Source organism: Schistocerca cancellata, chromosome 4 (genome assembly GCF_023864275.1).
Source record: "Schistocerca cancellata isolate TAMUIC-IGC-003103 chromosome 4, iqSchCanc2.1, whole genome shotgun sequence".
Lineage (NCBI taxonomy): Eukaryota > Metazoa > Arthropoda > Insecta > Orthoptera > Acrididae > Schistocerca > Schistocerca cancellata.
In genome coordinates, this window is record NC_064629.1 from 55,536,934 (window position 1) to 55,558,659 (window position 21,726).

Here is a 21,726-nt window from a genome sequence, read left to right on the forward strand (position 1 = left end):
GAAGGGCGTGATGATGGCTGTCTTCTGAATATCCAGCGGATGCATAGGTATTTGATGGTACATCTTGGAACAATTTAAAACAGAGAAAAACTTAGAACCATGTAGTAATTGTGTGAAGTCCTGGATGTGAGGAATGGGGTAGTTATCAATAATGGTGCAAACATTAAGGGGCCTGTAGTCCCCGCACATATGTAAGGTGCCATCCTTTTTAGGAACAAGGTGAATAGGCGAAGACGAGTTGCTATCAGAGGGGTGGAGCACACCTGAAGCCAACAGATCCTGAATGATTTCCTTGGTGCACAGAAGTTTGGAAGCGTTAAGGCACTGGCCTTATAATGTACAGGTGGGCTGTCTGTAGTGTGAATCCTGTGACAAGTGTCATTACTGATGGCCAATACTCATGAAGGGAGGTTGGCAAGAGGGGTCAGGAAGGGATCCGCAGGCAATGTCAGTTCACTAACCTTGCTGAACCGGGGAGGCGTAGGCAGTGCGTCGGTTGAAGTCAGTGATGGAAGATGTGGTACAGGAGCAGAGCATGGAGCTGCATCTTATATATTTGTCCATGGCAGTGAGAAAATGATAGCAGATTGGTAAGAAGACACGGTAGAGGCATGTGCTGGGTCACCTCATTGTGGTTCTGCAGATAGGCGATGTGTATGACAATTCAGCGGAATCAGAGGCAATGTGGTTGCGTAATGCATCATTCTGGGTGTGGTGTAATGCGATCGAGCAGAGATGCACACGTGGAAAGTGAGCCAAGGAGGTGACGAGTGAAGTCATGCTGAACTCGTTTGAGCACAGAACAGTAGAACCAGATGCGTGGCGGAGCGCAGCGGCCTGCAGGTCTGATGAAAGTGTGTAATGGTGTAGAATGTACAATCTGATCACATGTTCATCCAAGTTGGTGACATGGAAAGTCCAAGGGAAGATGTTGACTGGAGATAGGCAACGCGGCATCTTGATGGAGCCAAGGACCACAATAGGAGAATGATTTGCAGCGATCAAAGTGAGGTTAGCAGCTGAAAGTATGTTGCCAGCGTGCTTGGGCAGGATAACACTGACATCGGCGCCGGTGTCCAAGAGAAATCAAGTGCCTGATGACAATTCAGTGGAGTGGAGGCATCACACTGCTGAAGTGAGTGGTGCAGCATTGGAACATAGGCGCTGTGAAGGAACGTGGTGGGACGTGGCGCCTAAACGTGCCCGGCGGAATCGTTTGGGTAGGCGCAAGGCATGTGACAGTTGTATGTGGCATCCCTGTAAGTAGCATGGTACCAGCACAGTGGGTAGGCTGGGAGGCGAGGCAGTGTGGAGAGAGGGGGGGCTGTAGCTGGCTGCATTGGGGGTGGGAGCTGCTCGGGCTGCTGTTCAGGCGAGGTCAGCTGCTGTCGGGAGGCCACAGGCAGTACCTCCTGTAGGCCACTAGGTGGCAGATACTGACTGTCAGCTGAGGTGCCAAGGAGAGCATGCTGGCCTCTGCCCGGCAGGGCTTGGAACCAAAGGTGCAGGTGCACCAAGTGACAGTGATGGAGGAGTTGTCCGTGACAGGTGGTGTAGGTCACGAATGATAGCATAAGTAAGTGACACTGTGCATATAAGAAAGTGCAACCCCATGCATAGGAATGTTTCAATCACAGTTCTGGAACTTTGTCAGCACATCAAACCAAACTGAAGGAGAGTGCGTAGTTCAGGGGTAGACCGAGACATCTTTAACCGGGTGATTGTCCATGATGTCATTAGATGGCGTGCACTGTCCACGATGTGACATTGTTGAGCTGTTGCACTTGACGGTGGCCATGTTGGGCCAGTTAAGGTTAAGTGGCCAGGTGTAGATAATTGTTCACTTTTAACCAAACACACATTAGGTAAACTTGACCACTCATGTTCACAAGCACAGTTAATAGGATGTGAGGCACTAGCATCGAAAGACACTGGTAGATCCATTGTTCCGAAGACAATATGGGCTATCACATGAAGTCCATTAATGATGGAGATAAGTACAAAATAACTTGCAATCATACAATGATGATGTGGTTATCATGTAATACTGATTGGTAGTAACACACCTTAAATATCGTAGATGCATTTATTAGACTCGGAGCAAGAAGAACAAAACGTGGCAGTACACAAGTTGTGTGTCAAGTGAGTCAAAGAACAAAGCAGTTAAATGAGATCAGAATCAAAGAGAAGGGAGCTCTGTGCCAAAGATGCCACAAACTAATTAACTGCAAATTATTTATCCAGTATTATTTACTGTTATACAGCCATCTGTTCTTCCTCTCCATGAAAATCTTACTTATTTATCTTTTTATATTTACAGACTTGATGGTTTAATGGCGAAAATTCTGGATGTGTTTTTCAGAAGCTCGTAAATTTATATTCAACCCTGGAAGTCATCATTATTAAGTCTTTAAAATTTCCTACATGATTCTCTACTGGTAACTCATTATTATTTTTGTTTGAAGTTGAAATCATTGTTTAGGCACACAGTATTCAAAAGAAAAGCACAATATATTTAAAATAAAAAACTATGCATATTTGGATAGTAGTCATGTGACTATCGTTCATTACTGCAAAAATTATATTTCCTCATTGTTTTATTTATACCTCCACATGTCTCTCACTTTAAATCAATATAATTTTCTGTAGAGCATTTTCTTGTTGTAGAACCTTAAGTGTACCAATATGAATTTTTCTGACTTTAGTTCCGTCTGATGTATATCCATACTTCTCAGTATTACAACATTATAAATGTCCCTAACCTCTGTCTGGTTCATCTGTTATAACTGAGATTCTTCACTGTAGATAAGTTACCTTCATTATGTGAAAAAAGAACATAAAGTAATAAAAAAATGGAAATTTACAAATAACAAACACTGTTGATTCAATTCGTATTCTGGATGCAAGGGGATCAGATTTCCATCTGATCATACAAACAAGTTTAAGTTTGTTCTGGTTTTCCAAAATCACTTCAAGTGATTATTAGAATGGTACCCTTAAAGAAATATACAGCTACTTTTCTACCCCTATCCCTGTTCTAACTGACTTTATGGTCCATCTCCAGTGACCACCATGTTTATGGGATATTAATTCATAATCTTTCTTCTTTTGGTTGCTGATAAGTGATTTGGTAAACAATTTTCAGAGATGAGAAAAGATAAAGTGCTAATGGCTTTGACTTGGTGCAGTCCATATTTATCTTTCTTGTATGCTGAGAACTATTCTTCCTTTTTATGATATATTTATAACCTCTGCTACATGCACAAAATATATTTGCTAAATCTCTGATGATATAATTGTTGTTCAGTTAAAACATAAAACTTTAATCTTGCTTTAAGCTGTATTCACTTGTGCAATCATCATACTGGCATAATTATGTCAGAAAAATCTCACTATTAAAATTAATAATGCAGACACTTCTTTTTGTAGCTTGAACTGTTTGGCCAAGGACACATCAACAATCCAGTGACTATGTTAGAAACACATTACTTCCGAGTAGGAAGTAATAGCAATCTCACCTTTGGAACTGCAATCAAATTTTCTTTTAGCACTGGAGAAAACCATGGTACAGACAAAATTGAAATTAGAAGTCAAGTGATGGACATGGTAAACAACAGAAGAGATGAAAAGGTAACCAATAAAGTAACTGTATATTCAAATAAAGTAATTTAATCCTAAATTTAAATCCAGTTCTCAAACAGTAAGAGTCAATGTGCTTCATACAGGGACCTCTTCAAAAGATAGTGTCTCGAATTTAACATTAAACTCTAACAATGAAAAATCTAGGATGGAGTAATAACAATGAAATGGGATAGACTGTTACTCACCACATACAGGAGGCATTGCACAGCAGACAAGCACATCTGAATACATTTAAAAGTAGACTAAGTCATCAGACAATGTCCTTCTTGACATTTAGAAAAATAAAACACACACGTTCATACATGTACAATTCACACACACATGGCCAGTTGGATTGTGGGTATGCCCTCATAAAATGCTGTGCAGAAATTGCAGCAGAGTTGGTATATGGCATAGCTGCTTTCATAGGTGGCCCTGCCTCTGATGGGATAGGATTGCATGTCCCAATCCAGTACTATCACAGACTTATCCTATTACATCAGAGGCAGGGCTACCTGTTAAAGCAGCCTTGTCATATACCAGCTCTGTTGCAATATCTGTACAGACTTTTATGTGGTATGACCATAAACCAACTGTCCATTTGACTGAATTGCTACCATAAAACTGTGGCAGAACATGCAGCTGAGCACAATATACTCACTTTCAATGGCTGCTTCACAACCCATGCCATCTGGATCCTTCCCCCAGGACCAGCTATTCTGAACTACACAGGCAGGGGTTATGATTGCAGCATCCTTTGTTCCCATAATCATCCAGGTCTCACTCTCCACAAACCCCTTGCAACCACACGCTGTTACCAACAGTTTCCCCTTTCTTTGTTCTGTCATCCCCTCTAAATCAACTCCTCCATCATTTCACCATCACTGTGCACTGCATTAACTCTGCCGGCCAGTGTGGCTGAGCGGTTCTATGCGCTTCGGTCTGGAACCGCGCAACTGCTACAGTCGTAGGTTTGAATTCTGCTTCGGGCATGGGTGTGTGTGATGTCCTTAGGTTAGTCAGGTTTAAGTAGTTCTAAGTTCTAGGGTACTGATGACCTCAAATGTTAAGTCCCATAGTGCTCAGAACCATTTGAACCATTTTTGCATTAACTCACCAACTCTAGTGTCCATGTGTTATACTCTTGTGGCATACAACTGTTGCCTCTCCCTCCTGTATTCCTATCTCATACAACTGCTGCCTCCCTCCAAGCTGTCAGTTACCTTTGCCCATCCCCTCCTCCCACTCCATGCCTCATTTCTCCCCTTACAAACTCCACCCAGCACAGCCCCTCACCCCAGTCTGTGTCCCTAACTGCAGTCCTGGTACTGTCTACTCAGCCAGCACAATATAGATGTATGGGTTTGTGCGTGTGCATATGTATGTGTGTGTGAGCATAGGTATATGTATATGTAAGTGTACTCTAACTCAGAAAAGGATTTATCCAGAAACTAGCAAAGCTTTGTCCTTTTCTGTGTGCCTGTTGACAACACTTTCTCTATTCAGTGAGTTATTACCTTCACTCCTAAATTACTTACATTCTGCCAGAACTTTCTATATCAAAACAATTTTATTATTGTTCACATTTAACTTGAACACTTCTCATCTCCTTTTGAAAATACATTAGTTTTACAACTACACTGAATTATACATCTTCATTCATATGTATGATTTTATTTTTTAAATTTCTTTATTCTCTCCATTTTTTTCTGTACAGGGGTATATGAGACATGGGAAAGGCCAATTATTAATAAGAATGAAGTGATATGTCATGTTTCAAATGATATTTATGGTATATACAGAATAGAATACTGCTAATAAGGCACATTTAATGCTTTACAATAAACTGTGTTAATTAAATGAAATACTCATACACAGTCCAGTCACATTAATGTGACAACCACATCTGTTTGACGTAAAGAAGCAAGAACCATACACAGAAGGCAGGTGGCAGGACTAGAAGTGGTGGGTACATAAAGTATGTTGGGGGATGCAAAAAACAGTGCAGTTTCGAAATTTTAAACATGGCTGAAGCAGCAACTGTTGAAAATCAACATAGTAAATGATAACAGCCAAACAGTTGCAACTGTTTGGCTGTCATCATTTACAGTGGGAAAAAAAAAGAAAAAAGAAAAAAAAAGAAAAAAAGAAAGAAAAAAAAACACAGTGCAGTCATTGTTGTAATGGGGAAACAGAGTGATTTAGCTGATGTCCAAAAGGGCAAGATCATTGGCTTTCAGGCCAAGGGTGGAAGCATTTCCAAAACAGCTAAGTCTGTAAACTGTCGACATGTCGCCTTGGTTAAAGTATACTATTCGTGGCAAAATGGCACCACAGGTGGTAGATTTCAGTGGTGAACAATGGTTGCACAGATGAGTACAAGCAAATAGACATTCAACTATTGAGCAACTGAGAACTTGGATGAACCAAGGGGCTACCAACAGTAACACAGGTCTCCTCAACGAGCACCTACCCAGTTCATTAACCCGTGCTGACTGCTTTTCATCAGTGATGAATACCCCAACTGGATGCCTACTGAGTGCCAACAGGTGGCCTTTCCACATGAATCACATTTTATTCTCCATCATATGGCAAACACCCTGCAGCAATTATCAGAAGGGTCTAGGTTGGAGGGGGGGTGCATTAGGGTCTGGGGAATGTTTTCATGGCATTTTCTGGATGATCTCATCATTCTTAATGGCACAGTGGATCATCACAAGTATGCAACTATCTGTGGGGACCACGTCCACCCCCACACACAGTGTGTTTTTCAATGGCGTGATGGCATCTATCCGCAGGAGAATACAATGTGTGACACAGCTCGAGCATGAGGATCAGTTTACTGTACTCCTCTGCCACCAAACTCCTCAGATTTAATTCCATTCAAGAATTTGTGGGACCACTTTAATCAGGCTGTTTGCAACATGGATCCTCAACTGAGAAACCTATTGCAAATGGCCATGGCACTGGAGTTGCCATGGCTCCACATCTCTTTCAGAACTCTGTTGACTTTCTTCCTGCATGTCTTGCAGCAATCTGCACTGCAAAAGGTAGTTATTCAAGGTTATATATTAATGTGACTGGGCAATATATATCCATGGATTATACACTATGAAAGATACATGAAATTTACAAAGAAATTGTTGTCACCACTTAAAAGAATGCACTGATGCCTCTGGAGTGCTGTAGCCAGAGTAGAACCATTACTAGGTAGTTATTTGTCCCTCCACCAAGGACAAAGTCATGGCAGTGAACTTGTGTGCATATGCCAGTTTGATATATTGAATTAGTGCAGTAAGTTGAGTTGACATGCTGATATGAAAGAATTTTAGAAAGAAGCTATCATTTTTGGACACGCCTACCACCATGCTGTGGACGAAGCTGTCTGATCTGTAGGTCTGTCACTGAGGACTGTCCAGTGTGTTTCGAGGAATGGTGTACCACTAGCAGCCGTGTAATTGATTGTAAAAATAACCTAAGCGACACATAATGGAGACAACTGACATACCTTATTTTTGTTTCTTGTATTGTGGTTTATGCTTTATAGTTTATCTGAAACTGATTTTTATTATCAGCTACAAATAGAATTAAGGGATGTGTTTCAACTTTATTAACAACATACTTTTCAAATAGGTACTGATGTATAAGTAAGGTACAGAACCTGAAAATATCTTATAGCACAATCTTAGTAATACCAGTGCATTAATGTGTACACTGAGTGGAGGGGTACTTTATTACCACCATAAAATTTAAAAAAAAAATACAAATTTCATTTTTGTTGCGGATTCTCATTCACAACATTCATTCTAAAGTTATATGGATGTATAAGAAAGAGTCCTGAACCTGAAAATTTGAATATGACATTTGTTGCAAAAAAGTCACATTCACAAGAAAAGCTTAAAACAGTTACAGAACCTGATATAAGAAATCATTAAAAACAATATGTTTTTCAAAAATTTAAAAATATGAAGTACCAGACTAGATTATGATATTTTCAAAAGGTGGGAACAGAGTACCCCCACCCCTTCTTTGGCATGCAAGGGATAATTTATTGTGAAGAGTCAGAATTCCACATTTTTGAATAGGCCTTTGCAAGAGGTCCATTTATCTACTTTATTCAAAAATCTCATTTATCACATTTTCTGAATTAGTATATTAACTAATTTTACTGCAACACCTTACAAGATAATTCCAAAAGGCAGTACGCATTAAAATCATGGAAACTGGTTGGTACCTTCATCTTTAGACCCATGCAATGTAAGACATCTAAGTATAAAAAATGCTGCATTGAAACTCTTGATTAACGCAGCTATATTCTAACTCCATTGATCAGCCTTAGACATAATATCTGGCTGCTGGTCAGTCAGCACAGAGACCAAGTCAAGTCATTCACTTGAGGCACCAATAAAACTGTTTGACTTTCAAAATTTTAAATCCAGCCTTATGCACAATCTAGTAACATTGTAGAATGCAGAAGTGCCTGGAGGGAATGTTGACCTTTAAAAGAGGTATCTGCTTGTGGCTGAGTGGTAAACATCGCACAGTGTAGACACACAGTTGCAAATTCAAGTCCACCCATAGCTTTATTTTTTAAACTGCATTGCAGCTGCCTGCTATAGGTAACAGTCTGATGGAACCTCAAAGATGATTCACTTCACTTTATAACCCATCAGTAATAGCAAAAGCTTCCAAAAATGATTCCACGAAACAGCTCATGGCTGCATGAAGGTGAGTACAATTTATGCTCCAGAGTTTCCTCATCCTACCATGTACACCAGCCACCAGCTGCATGTCACAAGCTGCCTGATGTCAGGCACAGTCTGATGAGGTGAATGTTGCATGGCACTATGGGTGTATTTGTCAAATGTCATTTTCTAATTAAAGTTCTAGTATTTGTCTTGTTGTTTCCTCATCAGATTTTGCATACTTGAAACTTATAAAATTTCTTCACTCATTTTAAAATAGAGTTGCATGTGGAAAAAGGACTAATGTTTGGAGAGAATTTTCTTGTTTCAAGAAAGATTGTTCTGAATGAATGATTTTCCACATTTACAAAGTCTGACACATGTGATGAACCACAGCCATTTAACATCTATGTGACATTTTCCTTCAGTTGACAATGTTCATAAGTCAGGTGTATGAGTATTGAATGCTCTAATTCAAAGCAAAAAATCAAACAGGTACCTATTGAGCATTTTGCCTGAACATCACCAGTTCATTCATTGAGCATTCCAAAGAAATATTGTTACTGGTGATGAGCTATGATGCATTAACATTAACATCTTAAGAAGAAATTAATGACTGACTTCTAATGAAAGACATATGCTTGAGCATAGGGCAGCATAAACATAATAATTTACATCTGGTGGCTCAAAAATGGTGTTGTGCACTAGAAACTTCTACCAAGAGGAGTGCCCATCACAGCTGGCATTTGTTGCCAACAACTGAGACATCTTTTGGTCACAGTGTAAGGAAAATAATCAACAAAACTGCATCAAGTGTTGCAACTACACATTAACTCACTCTGCTTATGTCACAATCAAAATAAACCAGGCGTTTGTTTGGGTAGTCAACCGTAATGCACTTATTATTCTAATCCTGTTCCCTCACATGTTTAGCATTTCTGCTCTTTATCAAACAACCATCAAGAAAATTCCTCTTTGGACCAATATGCATTTCAAATCTGGCTTGATGACATCTTTAGCTCAGAAGCAGTAGAGTCTACAGGTGTAGAATCAGTGAACTACCTGAGCATTCTCAGACTGTTTCTGTTTTAGATAATGTGAGAGAATATATTGTTGATGATTAATTTCTCTTTTATGTTTACTGTTGTGTTCAGAATTCTAGTAAAATATCCACTGTACTAATACAAATGAATTACAACTTACCACAATGAACTCACAATGAACTTACAACGAATGTTTATTTTAATAAGACTTAAAGTATTTGTAACACAAGCACTGCAATATTGACATGAATAAATAAGTCATTACTCATTTTTACTTCAAAATGGTCTTTGTTTCCTTGCTGTCCTGTGTCATACTGAAGTAATATGGAAATTTGGTATTTCATAACTCAAATTGTGTGTTCACAAAGATAAAAACTGTCAGCAGAGGTGGAAAGAGGTTTTATCAAGTATCACAAGTTTTCACCCTTACACTATGGAATACTAGAAGTTGTGAGACAACTTTTGCTGGAGAAATTTTCCTTATTGATTTTCAGTCTGGCTACTTGTAGCTCTCTTACAGAACAGATAAAAATCTGACCTTCAGTGAGAGAGGAACTGTGAACCAAGGCAGCTTTTACTTTACAGGTGACACTGTTACCTCAAGAGTTAACAATGAGCTCCAGTATTTGTCTCTCCTTATTGCCCCAGTGGTGGCTAGGACAGATAAGCCACAACGTAAAAGATGAGCTTAGTTGCAATTTCTGCATGAAAGAACCTTTGTGTTTTGATGCAACAACTGTAGACTAAACATCATAAATCAATAGCTGTCACAATTATTTCCACTTTTCTGTCTTAATATTGCAGAAACTTCAAAAAAGAACTAAAGGGCACAACATAAACCACATGCACAACATAGTTGCTATAACAGGACACATGTATTTTATTTTATGACACCAAACAAGGACACAGATATAGTACACAGCAGGGAGATTAATATGAACATTTCACTTCAGCACTTCCCCCAAATGTTTACCTTGCTAAATGCAGTACTTAACACATTCCAATTAATGATCTTAAATATAGCTGGAGATGTGGCAATGGTTTGGTGAGAATATCTACAGCTTGCTGATTGCCTGGTACATTCTCAATGGCTAGGTGGCCTTCATGAATCTTCTCACGGATGTAGTGCATGTGAACATCAATATGCTTTGACCTCTTGTAAAATTCAGAATTTTTGGCCAGCTTAATAGCACTTGCGTTATCAACAAGAAGAACAGGAACACTCTCCAGTGGTGAAATCTCTTCATAGAGCTTAGATAGCCATATTCCTTCTCTTGCCCCTTCACTGGCAGCCACATACTCTGACTCTGTTGTTGACAGTGATATGCAATTTTACCGCTTACTAGCTCAGGTAACTGCTCCTCCACAAAATCTTGCAACCATTCCACTAACTGAGCATCAGGTTGCTGGATCACTGGTATCATCAGCATCAGTATATATCTCCAGTGTTCTGTTTGCATGGCTAGCATCATATTTTATACCCAATGACATTGAACCTTTTATATACTTTAGGATTCTTTTTACCACGGATCAGTGATTTTCTCAGGGATTCTCTAAAAATTTTGACACATATCTCACTGAAAATGCTATATTAGACCTTGTACCAACAGCTAAATACGTAAGACAGCCAACTGCTTCTCAATATGGAGCATTAGTTGTTTTATCACTGGTTAACTCATTTGTCTGCAGATACTGCTCAATTGGAGCTGACACAGGATTTGCCTGTGTCGTGTTAAACCATCGAAGAAGATCTTTAGCATAAATTTCTTGATTAATCTCTATTGATCCATTATCATGACATACAATATTAATATTTAAGAAATATTCTACTAGCTCAACAGTAATTTTAAACTCATCTTGAATTTCCTTTAGGAAAACTTCAATATCCTTCTTCTTACTTGCAGATATTAATCCATCATCAACATACAAAACTACCATCAACTTGTCATTGCAGTTTTCTTGATAGAACAAACACAGATCTGCCTTACTTTCCACAAGCCCAAGATTTATTAGGAAGTCCTTGAACTGTTGGTTCCAGCACCTTGGAGATTTTTTTTTGTCCGTATAAACTTTTATGAAGTTTGCATACCCAATCAGTTCCATCACTAAATCCCTCAGGCTGCTCCATATGTATCTCTTCTTTTATGAAGCCATTCAAAAAAGCTGATTTTACATCAACCTGTGCCAACTGAAGTTGCTCACTAGCAGAAACACTCACAACTGCTCTAACTGTATCGTATCTAGCAACAGGACTGAACGTTTCATTATAGTCAATACCTTTTTGTTGACAAAATCCACGAACCACTAGTCTTGCTTTATAGTGATCAATTTTACCATCAGTCTTACACTTAATTCTATAAACCCAATGGTTTGTGATAGGCTTACAGTCTGGTGGCAGAGGTTCCAAAGTCCACATAGCATTTTATTTCAATGAAATTATTTCTTCCTCCATTGCTCTTCTCCAGTGTTCATGGTCTACAGAATTAATAGCCTCTGTATAATTCTTTGGCTCATTTATTTCAGCCAGCATAATTTCAATAAGGTGCTCTCGTTTCTTCAGTTGTTGCCTATTTCTCAATTCTCTTTCACTAGAATTTCCTTTTGTAGGTTCTTTAAACACACTTGCATCTTCATGATTCTTCAATTCTTCACTGCCTGTTTCACTTGTGAGTTACACCATTGTCCTACCAGTTTTCTCAGGTTCAAAAACAACATCCTTACTCCAAATAATCTGTTTTTCTGATTCAATCCACACTCGAAAGCCATAAATGCCATCAGAATAACCAACAAAGATTCCTGGTTTTCCTTTTGGATCCCTTTTCTTGCACTTTTCCTTCATAATATGAACAAAACACTTCACCCCAAAAACATGAATTTTATTTAGCTGTATCGTCTTTCCAGTGAATACCTCATAAGGTGTTTCGCCATGCACACAACTTGTACCAGTTCTGTTTAAAACATAAGCAGCTGTGTTTACTGCTTCTGCCCACAAAAACTTTGGCAGGCTCTGAGCTAGCAACATGGTTCGAGCTAGTTCCACAACTGTTTTGTTAGTGTGCTCAGCACATACATTCTGCTCTGGAGTATAAGGATTTGTGTGATGAGTTGTATGCCATTTAATTTCATCAAATATTTAACTTCAGTATTATCAAATTCTTGTCCACCGTCACATTGAAATGCTTTTGGTCGTTGACCACAAAAATTCTTCACATTGCTCACCATTTCTGCAATCTTCTCTGCAGTCTCAGACTTCTCCTTGAGAAAATATATCATGTGTAATCTTGAAAAGTCACAAGAGAAGCAAAGAAAATATTCTGCTCCTCCCAGTGATTTACACTCCATAGATCCACACAGATCAGCATGAATCACATCTCCAGGCTGTGTGGCATGCTGCTGTCATAAGTGAAAACTGCTGCAATGCTACTTCCCATTAACACATTGCTCACAAAATTCTTTGCCAAAGTCTTCAACTTCAACAAAATGCTGCTTCAAGAATTGTTGGACATGATGTTTGTTTTGATGACCCAAGTGTTCATACCAAATTTGCAGAGTGTCCTTTGACACAAGATTTACCTCAGGATCACAAGGCTGAATTTGTTTTGTCACTTGAATCAACATCTTCAATAAGTTGCCACTATGTATGGCACACACTTTTACAATGCCATTGTTTAGGAACTCACACTTGTCTTTTGATGAATAAAAGTCTAATCGCTTGTTCATAGCAGCTGATACAGAAAAGAGAGTTCTTCACCCTTCTGGAGTATACAAAACATTATCCATATGGCACAACTTCCATTTTCCATCAACAAAAGCTTCAAAATAATTAGTCCCTTTTCCTAGTGCATTCATAGTTGAATCATCACCCATGCATATCTGCAGTGGTGTTGCAAACTTAGTAAATGATGTATACTTCTCAATTTTCTTAGCCATGTGATTCGTCGCTCCACAATCAGCAATCCATGAGTCCTCATCCAATTCTGCACTTATTACTTCACCAATGAAAGTCTGGTCAGGCAAATCACTTTAATTTTGGTTGTGGATGATTTTTTGTTTGTGTTTCACATTTGGACATATTTTTTTAATGTGGCCAAATCCACCACAACTGAAACATTTGAGCTTCTTTTTGTTTGTGGGCTTTCAATATTTGTTTGATGAAACAACATTCCTCATAATGGTGCCATCTGCTTTTTAATGTTTGCTTTGGTAGTGAAAAGAGCAACTACCTTGTCTTGTTTCTCCCTCCAACAAGCACAACGACTGTCACCAGAAGTTAACACGTGCATGTTTTAGTTTTTGTTGATCTTCAGATTTTGCCAACCATGACTGTTGCAGATTTTCATAACTGTCAGGTAGTGTGTCAAGTAGTCACACCATTAATGATGATTCACAAGGGTTTCACATTGAGTTGCTACATTTGAAGAACGAAGTTTTCAAAACGAGTGAGATGTGTCACCATGACATCGCCTGAACTCATGTAAAAATTGAAGAATTCTGACTGAACAGAATGTGCAGCTTGCTTTGTTTTCTGTTCAAACACAGCATGTACCTTGTCCCACATATCTCATGCACTCTCACATGCAACCAACAACGCCATGACTTTTGCTTCTACAGTTCTAACAATAATCTGACTCCCTGCACGATCAGCTTTGTCCCATGTTTTTAGCGGAGCATTAAACACATCTTTTTGTGCCAATGTTGCATCCACTGGCAAAGCCACCAGTTTTTCCACATCACCAACACACACTTCGTATGCACCGTCTGACACACGTGATAAATTTAATACTGCAAACTTCCAAATAGTCCAATTTTCAGCCCCACACAGCTTCTCTATGCCATGAAAATCCATTGTATTCCCATAAAACAGTTCAGATTTACAACCACAAAAATTCCACAAGAGAAATGTGCAGAAATTGTTCACATATATACAATACAAACTGTGTATAGCACACAACACACACTAATGTGTTTCTGGCACCCTGAAATGTAAAATTGCAGTACCCAATTCCTTTCTTGAATCATGTACTGGGCCCATAACCTATTGCAGAAACTTCAAGAAAGAACTAAGGGGCACAACATAAAGCATATGCATGATGTAGTTGCTATAATAAGACACATGTATTTTATTTTATGACACCAACCAAAGACATAGATATAGTACACACCAGAGAGATTAATATAAACTTTTCACTTTAACACTTAAGTTTACTGGCATCAAAATAGCTCATTTACCAGAGATCATTCACGTTTTTGGAGAATCTCCAGTGGTTATACTCTGAATATTAAGAGTAGGCAACACAGATTGTTTATAATTATGGTCTTAGAAAATGTTTTTCTTGAGACTGCTGTCACTGGCACTATCCTGTAAAGAGAGGCACACAAATGAAAGACAACAACACAGCATTGACTGCAAAATGTGTGAACATTCACAGGGTGACTAAGGAACCTGTAAATAACAAAAGGTTCCAAATCAAGAAAGACTACTAGGTCAAAAACCATACTCAATGACCAAAAAAGTGAGCTCAAAAAACCATTGAAAATGAAACTGGTGAATGTATACTAGTGTTAGCCCGATTCCAGCTTCTGCCAACACAGAAGAACAATCAGTTGTTATTGAAACATGGAACAACCAACATGAATCACTGCAAATAATGTCTGGAATAAGTTATACTTAAGCAAAACTGTCATTCAGTCAACAAATACTTGAAGGATGACAAGTACCAACCACTCATTATGATTACAGTACAACTGCTGCTGATACTTTGTCAATACAAGTGAAAAGTTCTGATGCTGAAGAGCTTTTCAACTTCCAGTATGCTTAAGACATAGAGAACCTGAAATACAACAGGTTCTCCAATCTGAACATAGTTCTGGGATTCTATGTAGCACCACCCAGTCAGTGCAATTTGTCATTAACATAGCCACTGATGTTTGCATATGAATGACATCACTAGGCTATCACATTATTCATAAGAGAATTATCAAGGTTTACTGCAACAGCACAGATAGGCAGACAGTTCAGGGATCTGCTGAGACTATCTATACATCACTGATCCTTGATGCTAAACTGCCACTATGTGAGACTGAAACCCAGACTAAATTTCTACCTGTAAAAGAATTGCTCAACAGTGGATGAACAGTGTCAACACCTCTGCACCCTTCACACAACATAGACCCATTATATGCCAATTGATCACAGCAGAATGCCCTGAGCTTGCATCTTTCTGCCAGTGACTTAATTTCTTTCACAGCAGACTGTTTAACAATTGCGGAGGTGATAAACAAGTATAATCATATACCTTACAATGGTTCATACCTATTCCCTCCACACAGTGTAGATGCCTCATAAATTATGACACTGGATGCAGGTTTATACATACATTAACTGGTCTTGTCATCTGCCTTACTGACTGGGTATTCTGTTGTTGCCCTGAAGATGAATACTTATGGTACATACAAATATTCTGTATGGCAAATCTCTGATGTTTAAATTCTTTCAGCTCCACCATAAAAAAATAGTGAAAACAAGAGACAAAAAAGCACATATAAACTAATAAATTATAATATAGTAATAATCAGTGAAGGTTAGGAAACTCCATTAGTCATCTGATGATTATGAAAAGCTACTTTTTTAATCTACCCAGCACTACAGTATAAATACAAGGGATACTTATCATTCCATAATGTAATTTCATTGCAGTACTTTTCAATTAAATTACAGGAGGATGAAAAAATTTCACGTAAACACACTTTTCCAGCAGGATTTGCATCTATCTACATCTATACTCTGCAAACCACCATGAGTTGCATGGCAGAGAGTATATCTCATTGTACCAGTTATTGTGATTTCTTCCCATTCCATTTATGTATGGAGCACAGGAAGAATGATTGTTTGAATGCCTCTGTGCATGACATAATTATTCTAATCTTATCCTCATGAGTGATATGCAAGGGATTGTAGTATATTCCTAGAGTCATTACGCAAAGCTGGTTCTTGAAATTTTGTTAATACGCATTCTTGGCATGGCGTATGTCTATCTTCAAGAGTCTTCCAGTTTAGTTTATTCAGTACGTCTGTGAGACTCTCCCATAGATCAAAGAAATTTGTGACCATTTGAGCTGCCCTTCTCTGTATATGTTTAATATCCCCTGTTAGTGCTATTTTGTATGGGTCTCACACACCTGAGAGGTATTCTAGAACTGGTCACATGAGTGATTTGTAGACAGTCTCCTATGTAGACTGATTACAAATCTACAAATAAACTGAAGGCTATCACCTGCTTTACCTATGACTAAGCATATGTGATCATCTTATTTCATATCCTTACAAAGTGTTACACCCAGGTACTTGTACAACTTGAACAAGTCCAATACTGACTCATTGATATTATAGTCTTAGGATACAACCTTTTTTCATCTTGGGAAGTACAGAATTTTACATTTCTGAACATTTAAAGCAAGTTGGCAATCTTTGCACCACTTTGAAATCTTATCAAGATCTGACTGAATATTTATGCAGCTTCTTTCAGATAATTCTTCATTACAAATAACTGCATTTTCTGCAAAAAGTCTGAGGTTACTATTAGTATTGTCTGCTAGGTCATTAATACATTAATATACAACATGAAGAGCAAGGGTCCTAACATACTTCTACATACGACGATGAGTCTCCATCCAAGATAACATGCTATGCCCTCGCTATTAAATAATCCTCAATCTAGTCATATATTACACTTGATATCCCATATGATCATACTTTTGATAGTAAGTGTAGGTGTCTCACTGAGTCAAATGCTTTCTGGAAATCAAGAAATACTGCATCTATCTGACTGCCTTGATCCAAAGCTTTCAGCATGTCATGTGAGAAAACTGCAAGTTGGGTTTCTCATGATCACTGTTTTCTGAATCCATGCTGGTTGGTATTGAAGAGGTCATTCAGTTCAAGTTACCTCATTATGTTTGAGCTCAAAATTTGTTCTAAGATTCTACAAAAAATCGATTTCAAGGATACTGGGCGGTAATTTTATGGACCACTTCTACTACGGTACCCTTCTTGTAGATGGGTGTGACCTGTGATTTTTTCCAAGGACTGGACACAGTTTTTGTTCTAGGGATCTACGATAGACTATAGGTAGAAGAGAGGCTAACTCAGCCACAAATTTAGTATAGAATCTGACAAGGATTCTATCGGGCCCTGGAGCTTAAATCAGTTTTAACCATTTCAGCTGCTTCTCAACACCACTGGCACTTATATTTATTTCTTCAGTGCTTCGAGTATTAAAATGGAGCAGTTCTCCTGGGTTTTACTTTGTAAAGGAACATTTGAAAATGGAGTTAAGCATTATGGCCTTTGCTCTGCTTCTCTCAAATTCAGTTCCTGTTTCATTCATTAGGGACTGGACACCAACTTTCGTGCCACTAACAGCCTTTACATATGACCAAAATTTCTTTAGGTTTTGTGAAATATCATTTGACAGTATTCTGCTATGGTAGTCATTGAAGGCATTATGCACTGCTCTCTTGATAGGTAAATGCATTTCATTCAGCATCTCTCTAATCTATAGTCCTATGCTTTGCTTTATACATATTATGCAGTAGTCTCTGTTACTTTAGAAGTTTTCTTACAGTGACCATACACCATGAATTTCTCCTCCCATAATGAACTGTTCTACTGGATACATATCTACCCAGTGCATGGTTAACTATTCTTTTAAACTTGAGCCATAGTTTCTCCCCATGCTCCTGCCATGTGCTGAAAGTTTCAAGTTACTCCTGATTTTTTGTCTAGATTACTGAACATATATTTCTTTCGGCTTGTTTTAGTAGTCTTTTGTACTTTGGTTATCATTGTTGCCACAACCATGTCATGGCCACAGATACCAGCTTTAATGTGGGTATCTTCATAGAGGTCAGGTCAATTTGTTGCTATTAGATCCAATATATTTCCGTGATGAGTGTGGTTCTTATTTGTTCTAGGTAGTTTCCAAAGAAGACATTTAGTAATGTTTCACAGGATGTCTTATCACACCCACCACTAACAAAACTGTAATTTTCCCAACTAATTGTTGGATGATTAAGTCTCCATGGATGACTGCAGCCTGATTGGGGAACTTATGTACTAAAGTTTTTGGTTACATCAGGGGGTGAATCTGGTGGGAAATAAAAGGATCCAGTTACCATTTTATGCCCACCACTGATACTGAGTCTTGCCCAAACAATCTGACATGCAGTTCCAATTTCTATCTCAGTGGATTTGAGTTTCTTGTTTGCTGTGAAAAATACACCACCCTCAGTTCTCATTTGCCTATCCTTTTGATATACACTTAAATGCTCCCCAAAAATATCACTGCTATCAATTTCAGGTTTCAACCAGCTTTCTGCACCTTGTATTATCTGAGTTTCACTGATTTTCTTGAGCGCTTCAAGCTCTGGTCCTTTGCTGTGAATGCTTCAGCAGTTAACAATAAGTATTCTTAATACTCTCGGCTGTGGGAGGCATTTCTTTTGATCTTACACTGATACTTTTAGGTCTCCTGCACCTGTCATTATCTGGATTGGATGGAGAGTTGCCTAATCGAAAAAAACCATGTGTGCACCCCACACACAGTCATCTACCTGGGTAGTATCCCCTGATATGTAGTGCACACATGTCCCAATTAGGGGTGCCCTAGAGTTCTCACCTCTATGGCAAAAGTTCAGGAAGTCACAGCCCAGCTTGTCTTCAAAGTCTCTTGTTCAGTCCTTCCACTCAACTCATAACCTAATGACCAACATCAGTTCTGGAGACAATGATGCAAATTATGAGTGTCATTGAAACTCTATGCATTAGCTGGTCTTTTCAACCTTCTCTGTCAGTTGCTGGAATGATCTGAGTATGACTTTGGAGCCCAGATGACACACATCATTTGTTCCAATGCGCACCACAATCTGCAGTCAGTTGAACCTTTTCCCCTCAATGACTGCTGGTTGAAGTAGTAGTAGTAGCAGTGCACAGCTAATGAGGAATCAATAATGTGATCATTCTGTCATTGCTGGAGTAGAGACTGAGTCAGAAAGAAGCAGGTTTCCCTTAACATAAAATATGAGAGAAATTGTAATTTACTTGTAAAATAACTCTCTTTCAGTCAAAAACTGAAATTTTGTAACACACTCTTACTTGTTACACAAGATAATACAAGTGATTTGTGAACATTAGTATTGCTGTCTGTGTAATATTACTTTAACTGCATCCTTTCCTTAGAGTGTAGCACCTGTTTAATCAAATAACTACTTGCCAGTATATTTCAGAACCCTGGAAGCAGGATTTCAGTGAGTTGAATACTTAACTAATTGTAACACATAGAACTTGTGTAGGGTCTACCATTTCAGTCACATAGCAGATGATCTGAGCTGCCAGATACGGCAGTCAAGTGTGCATGAGGTGTGTTTGCTTGTGTGAATTACTGTGTGTGTGTGTGTGTGTTTCCTTTACTGAAGAAGGCTTTGGGCAAAAGCTAAATGTGTAACTGTCTTTTCTGTTGCGCCTGTCTGCTACTCAATGTATCATCTTTTTGCTGAGTGCAATCTATCTCTCCCTTGTGTTGTTGACTTTACAACGCAGAGTTTCCATTGTTAGATGGTAATATCTGGTAAGCAATTATTTGCAGAATGAATGTAATAATCACAAGAATGAATTCCATTTCATGTTTGTATCATTAGCATATAATGAATTGAGGTCTATGTTCTTTAAGTCATTTCATTCACATTTATACCGAATACAAGAGATATCATTTTCAAATTGATTTAGATGTGTTTCGAAAGCAGCAGTGCATGATTGAAATGAAATGTCTAATGTGTCATATAATATTTAAAAACATTATTTACAAAATGAGGTGCATAAAGAATCATTACAAGTTAAAAATGGTACTGAAGCAGCCAAGATTAAGTGTGACAAAAGCTCTGTTGACTATTATTATTTCCAGTAATTACTTATTGCATGAAAAATTGCAGCTACTATCTGTAAGTATGTGTTTGACTAAACTACAAAATCAGTATGCACAGCTACACAAGATGCATTTAACTTTGTTTTCTATCCATATCCCAGTATAAAGCTGTGATTGAAATTTTATTTGTGATTTCTTGGGAAGTTTGCATCATTACAGAGGTGATAAGCAAGTCATTAATTTTTCAGTTGTCAGCCTGTAGAAGCTGTTGAATGCCTTGCTGAGTCAAATATATATTTGCACAAAAGTTTGACAATAGCAATAATGGGTTAAGTCAATTTGCCAGAAGCAATAAACAGCTCTGGGCTACAGTCAAAATTTATCTTTGCTCTCACAGACAGAACCTAGTCTTTAATTATTCATAACAACAGTATGCATAATGCATTATCAATATCAAAATAATCATTAAATGGCAGTTTAGGTGAAATCATTAATGTTGGTGGTGAATATAACTGTTATTCAACATTACATTGCAGTCACTAAATGTAAGACAAGAAAAATGATTGAACTGTCCACAGGTGTACTGCCAGTCCATAGTGTCCAATGTGCTCATTGTGCATCCATGGACTGTTCAATCAACAAACACACAATGAGAAACTGAAGAATCACAAGAAAAATGTTGATTTCATTTTAAAAGGAATACGTCATGGCACTTCATAGCTTATGTTCAATTCAAAACATGTTTCATAGTACACATAATTTTATTTGTAGCTTTACTCAGCTGTCATATTTTTCTTTCTTTACTCAAGTAGTTTGGCATAAATCAACATCTTGAGCAACATGTGTGCCTGTTTGGTGCTAATGAAATAGGTGCTTCATATTGTTCTATCCTCTGCTGAGGATTGATGAAACATACTTTTACAACAATACTTTTTATTACATTAACTAAACAAAGTACACATGTGAGGGAGAACATCTTCACAACTTGATAACTGAAAACTGTCTATCCAGGACAATATCTCAAGGAGCAGGGAAGAGAGTTTGGCATGGTCCTACATGGTGAGGAGCTGGTAGGCAGCCAATAGTGACCGTGGTGAAGTGGTGCCTCACAAGCAGCTGTTGGAAGTGCAGCAGAGACGTTGTTCATAGCAAAGACAGCACAACAGCCATGTGGACAGTAGGAGCAGTAGTCATCTTGGTAGGTGGGCTCCATTGTGGAAACTTGAAGTGGTTCTTGGTCTATTGGACTCAGGGATGTATCTCACTCTCCTGGGCAAAGCACAGAACTATGTAGCCACCTGCAGAAGGATACAGTGCACTACCACGTGAGCATGTAGCTATGTGGATACAAGATAGTGACTGTCGATCACAGTGCTGCATGCTGTGGGTCACACGCCATGCAGTGGCGTAACTGGCGCCCCTGGATGCTATGGCAACCATTGGCAGTGTCTTGCCATG

General features: G+C 38.5%; 1 protein-coding gene across 1 annotated transcript in view; it reads left to right on the forward strand.

Moving 5' to 3' along the window:
• The window catches only part of LOC126183224 (uncharacterized), a 679,892-nt gene that overhangs the window by 535,788 nt on the left and 122,378 nt on the right, over positions 1–21,726 (forward strand). The window contains exon 18 of the mRNA XM_049925008.1: positions 3,430–3,630. Coding sequence (XP_049780965.1) covers positions 3,430–3,630 — 201 coding nt within the window. The remainder of the gene's footprint in view (positions 1–3,429; positions 3,631–21,726) is intronic.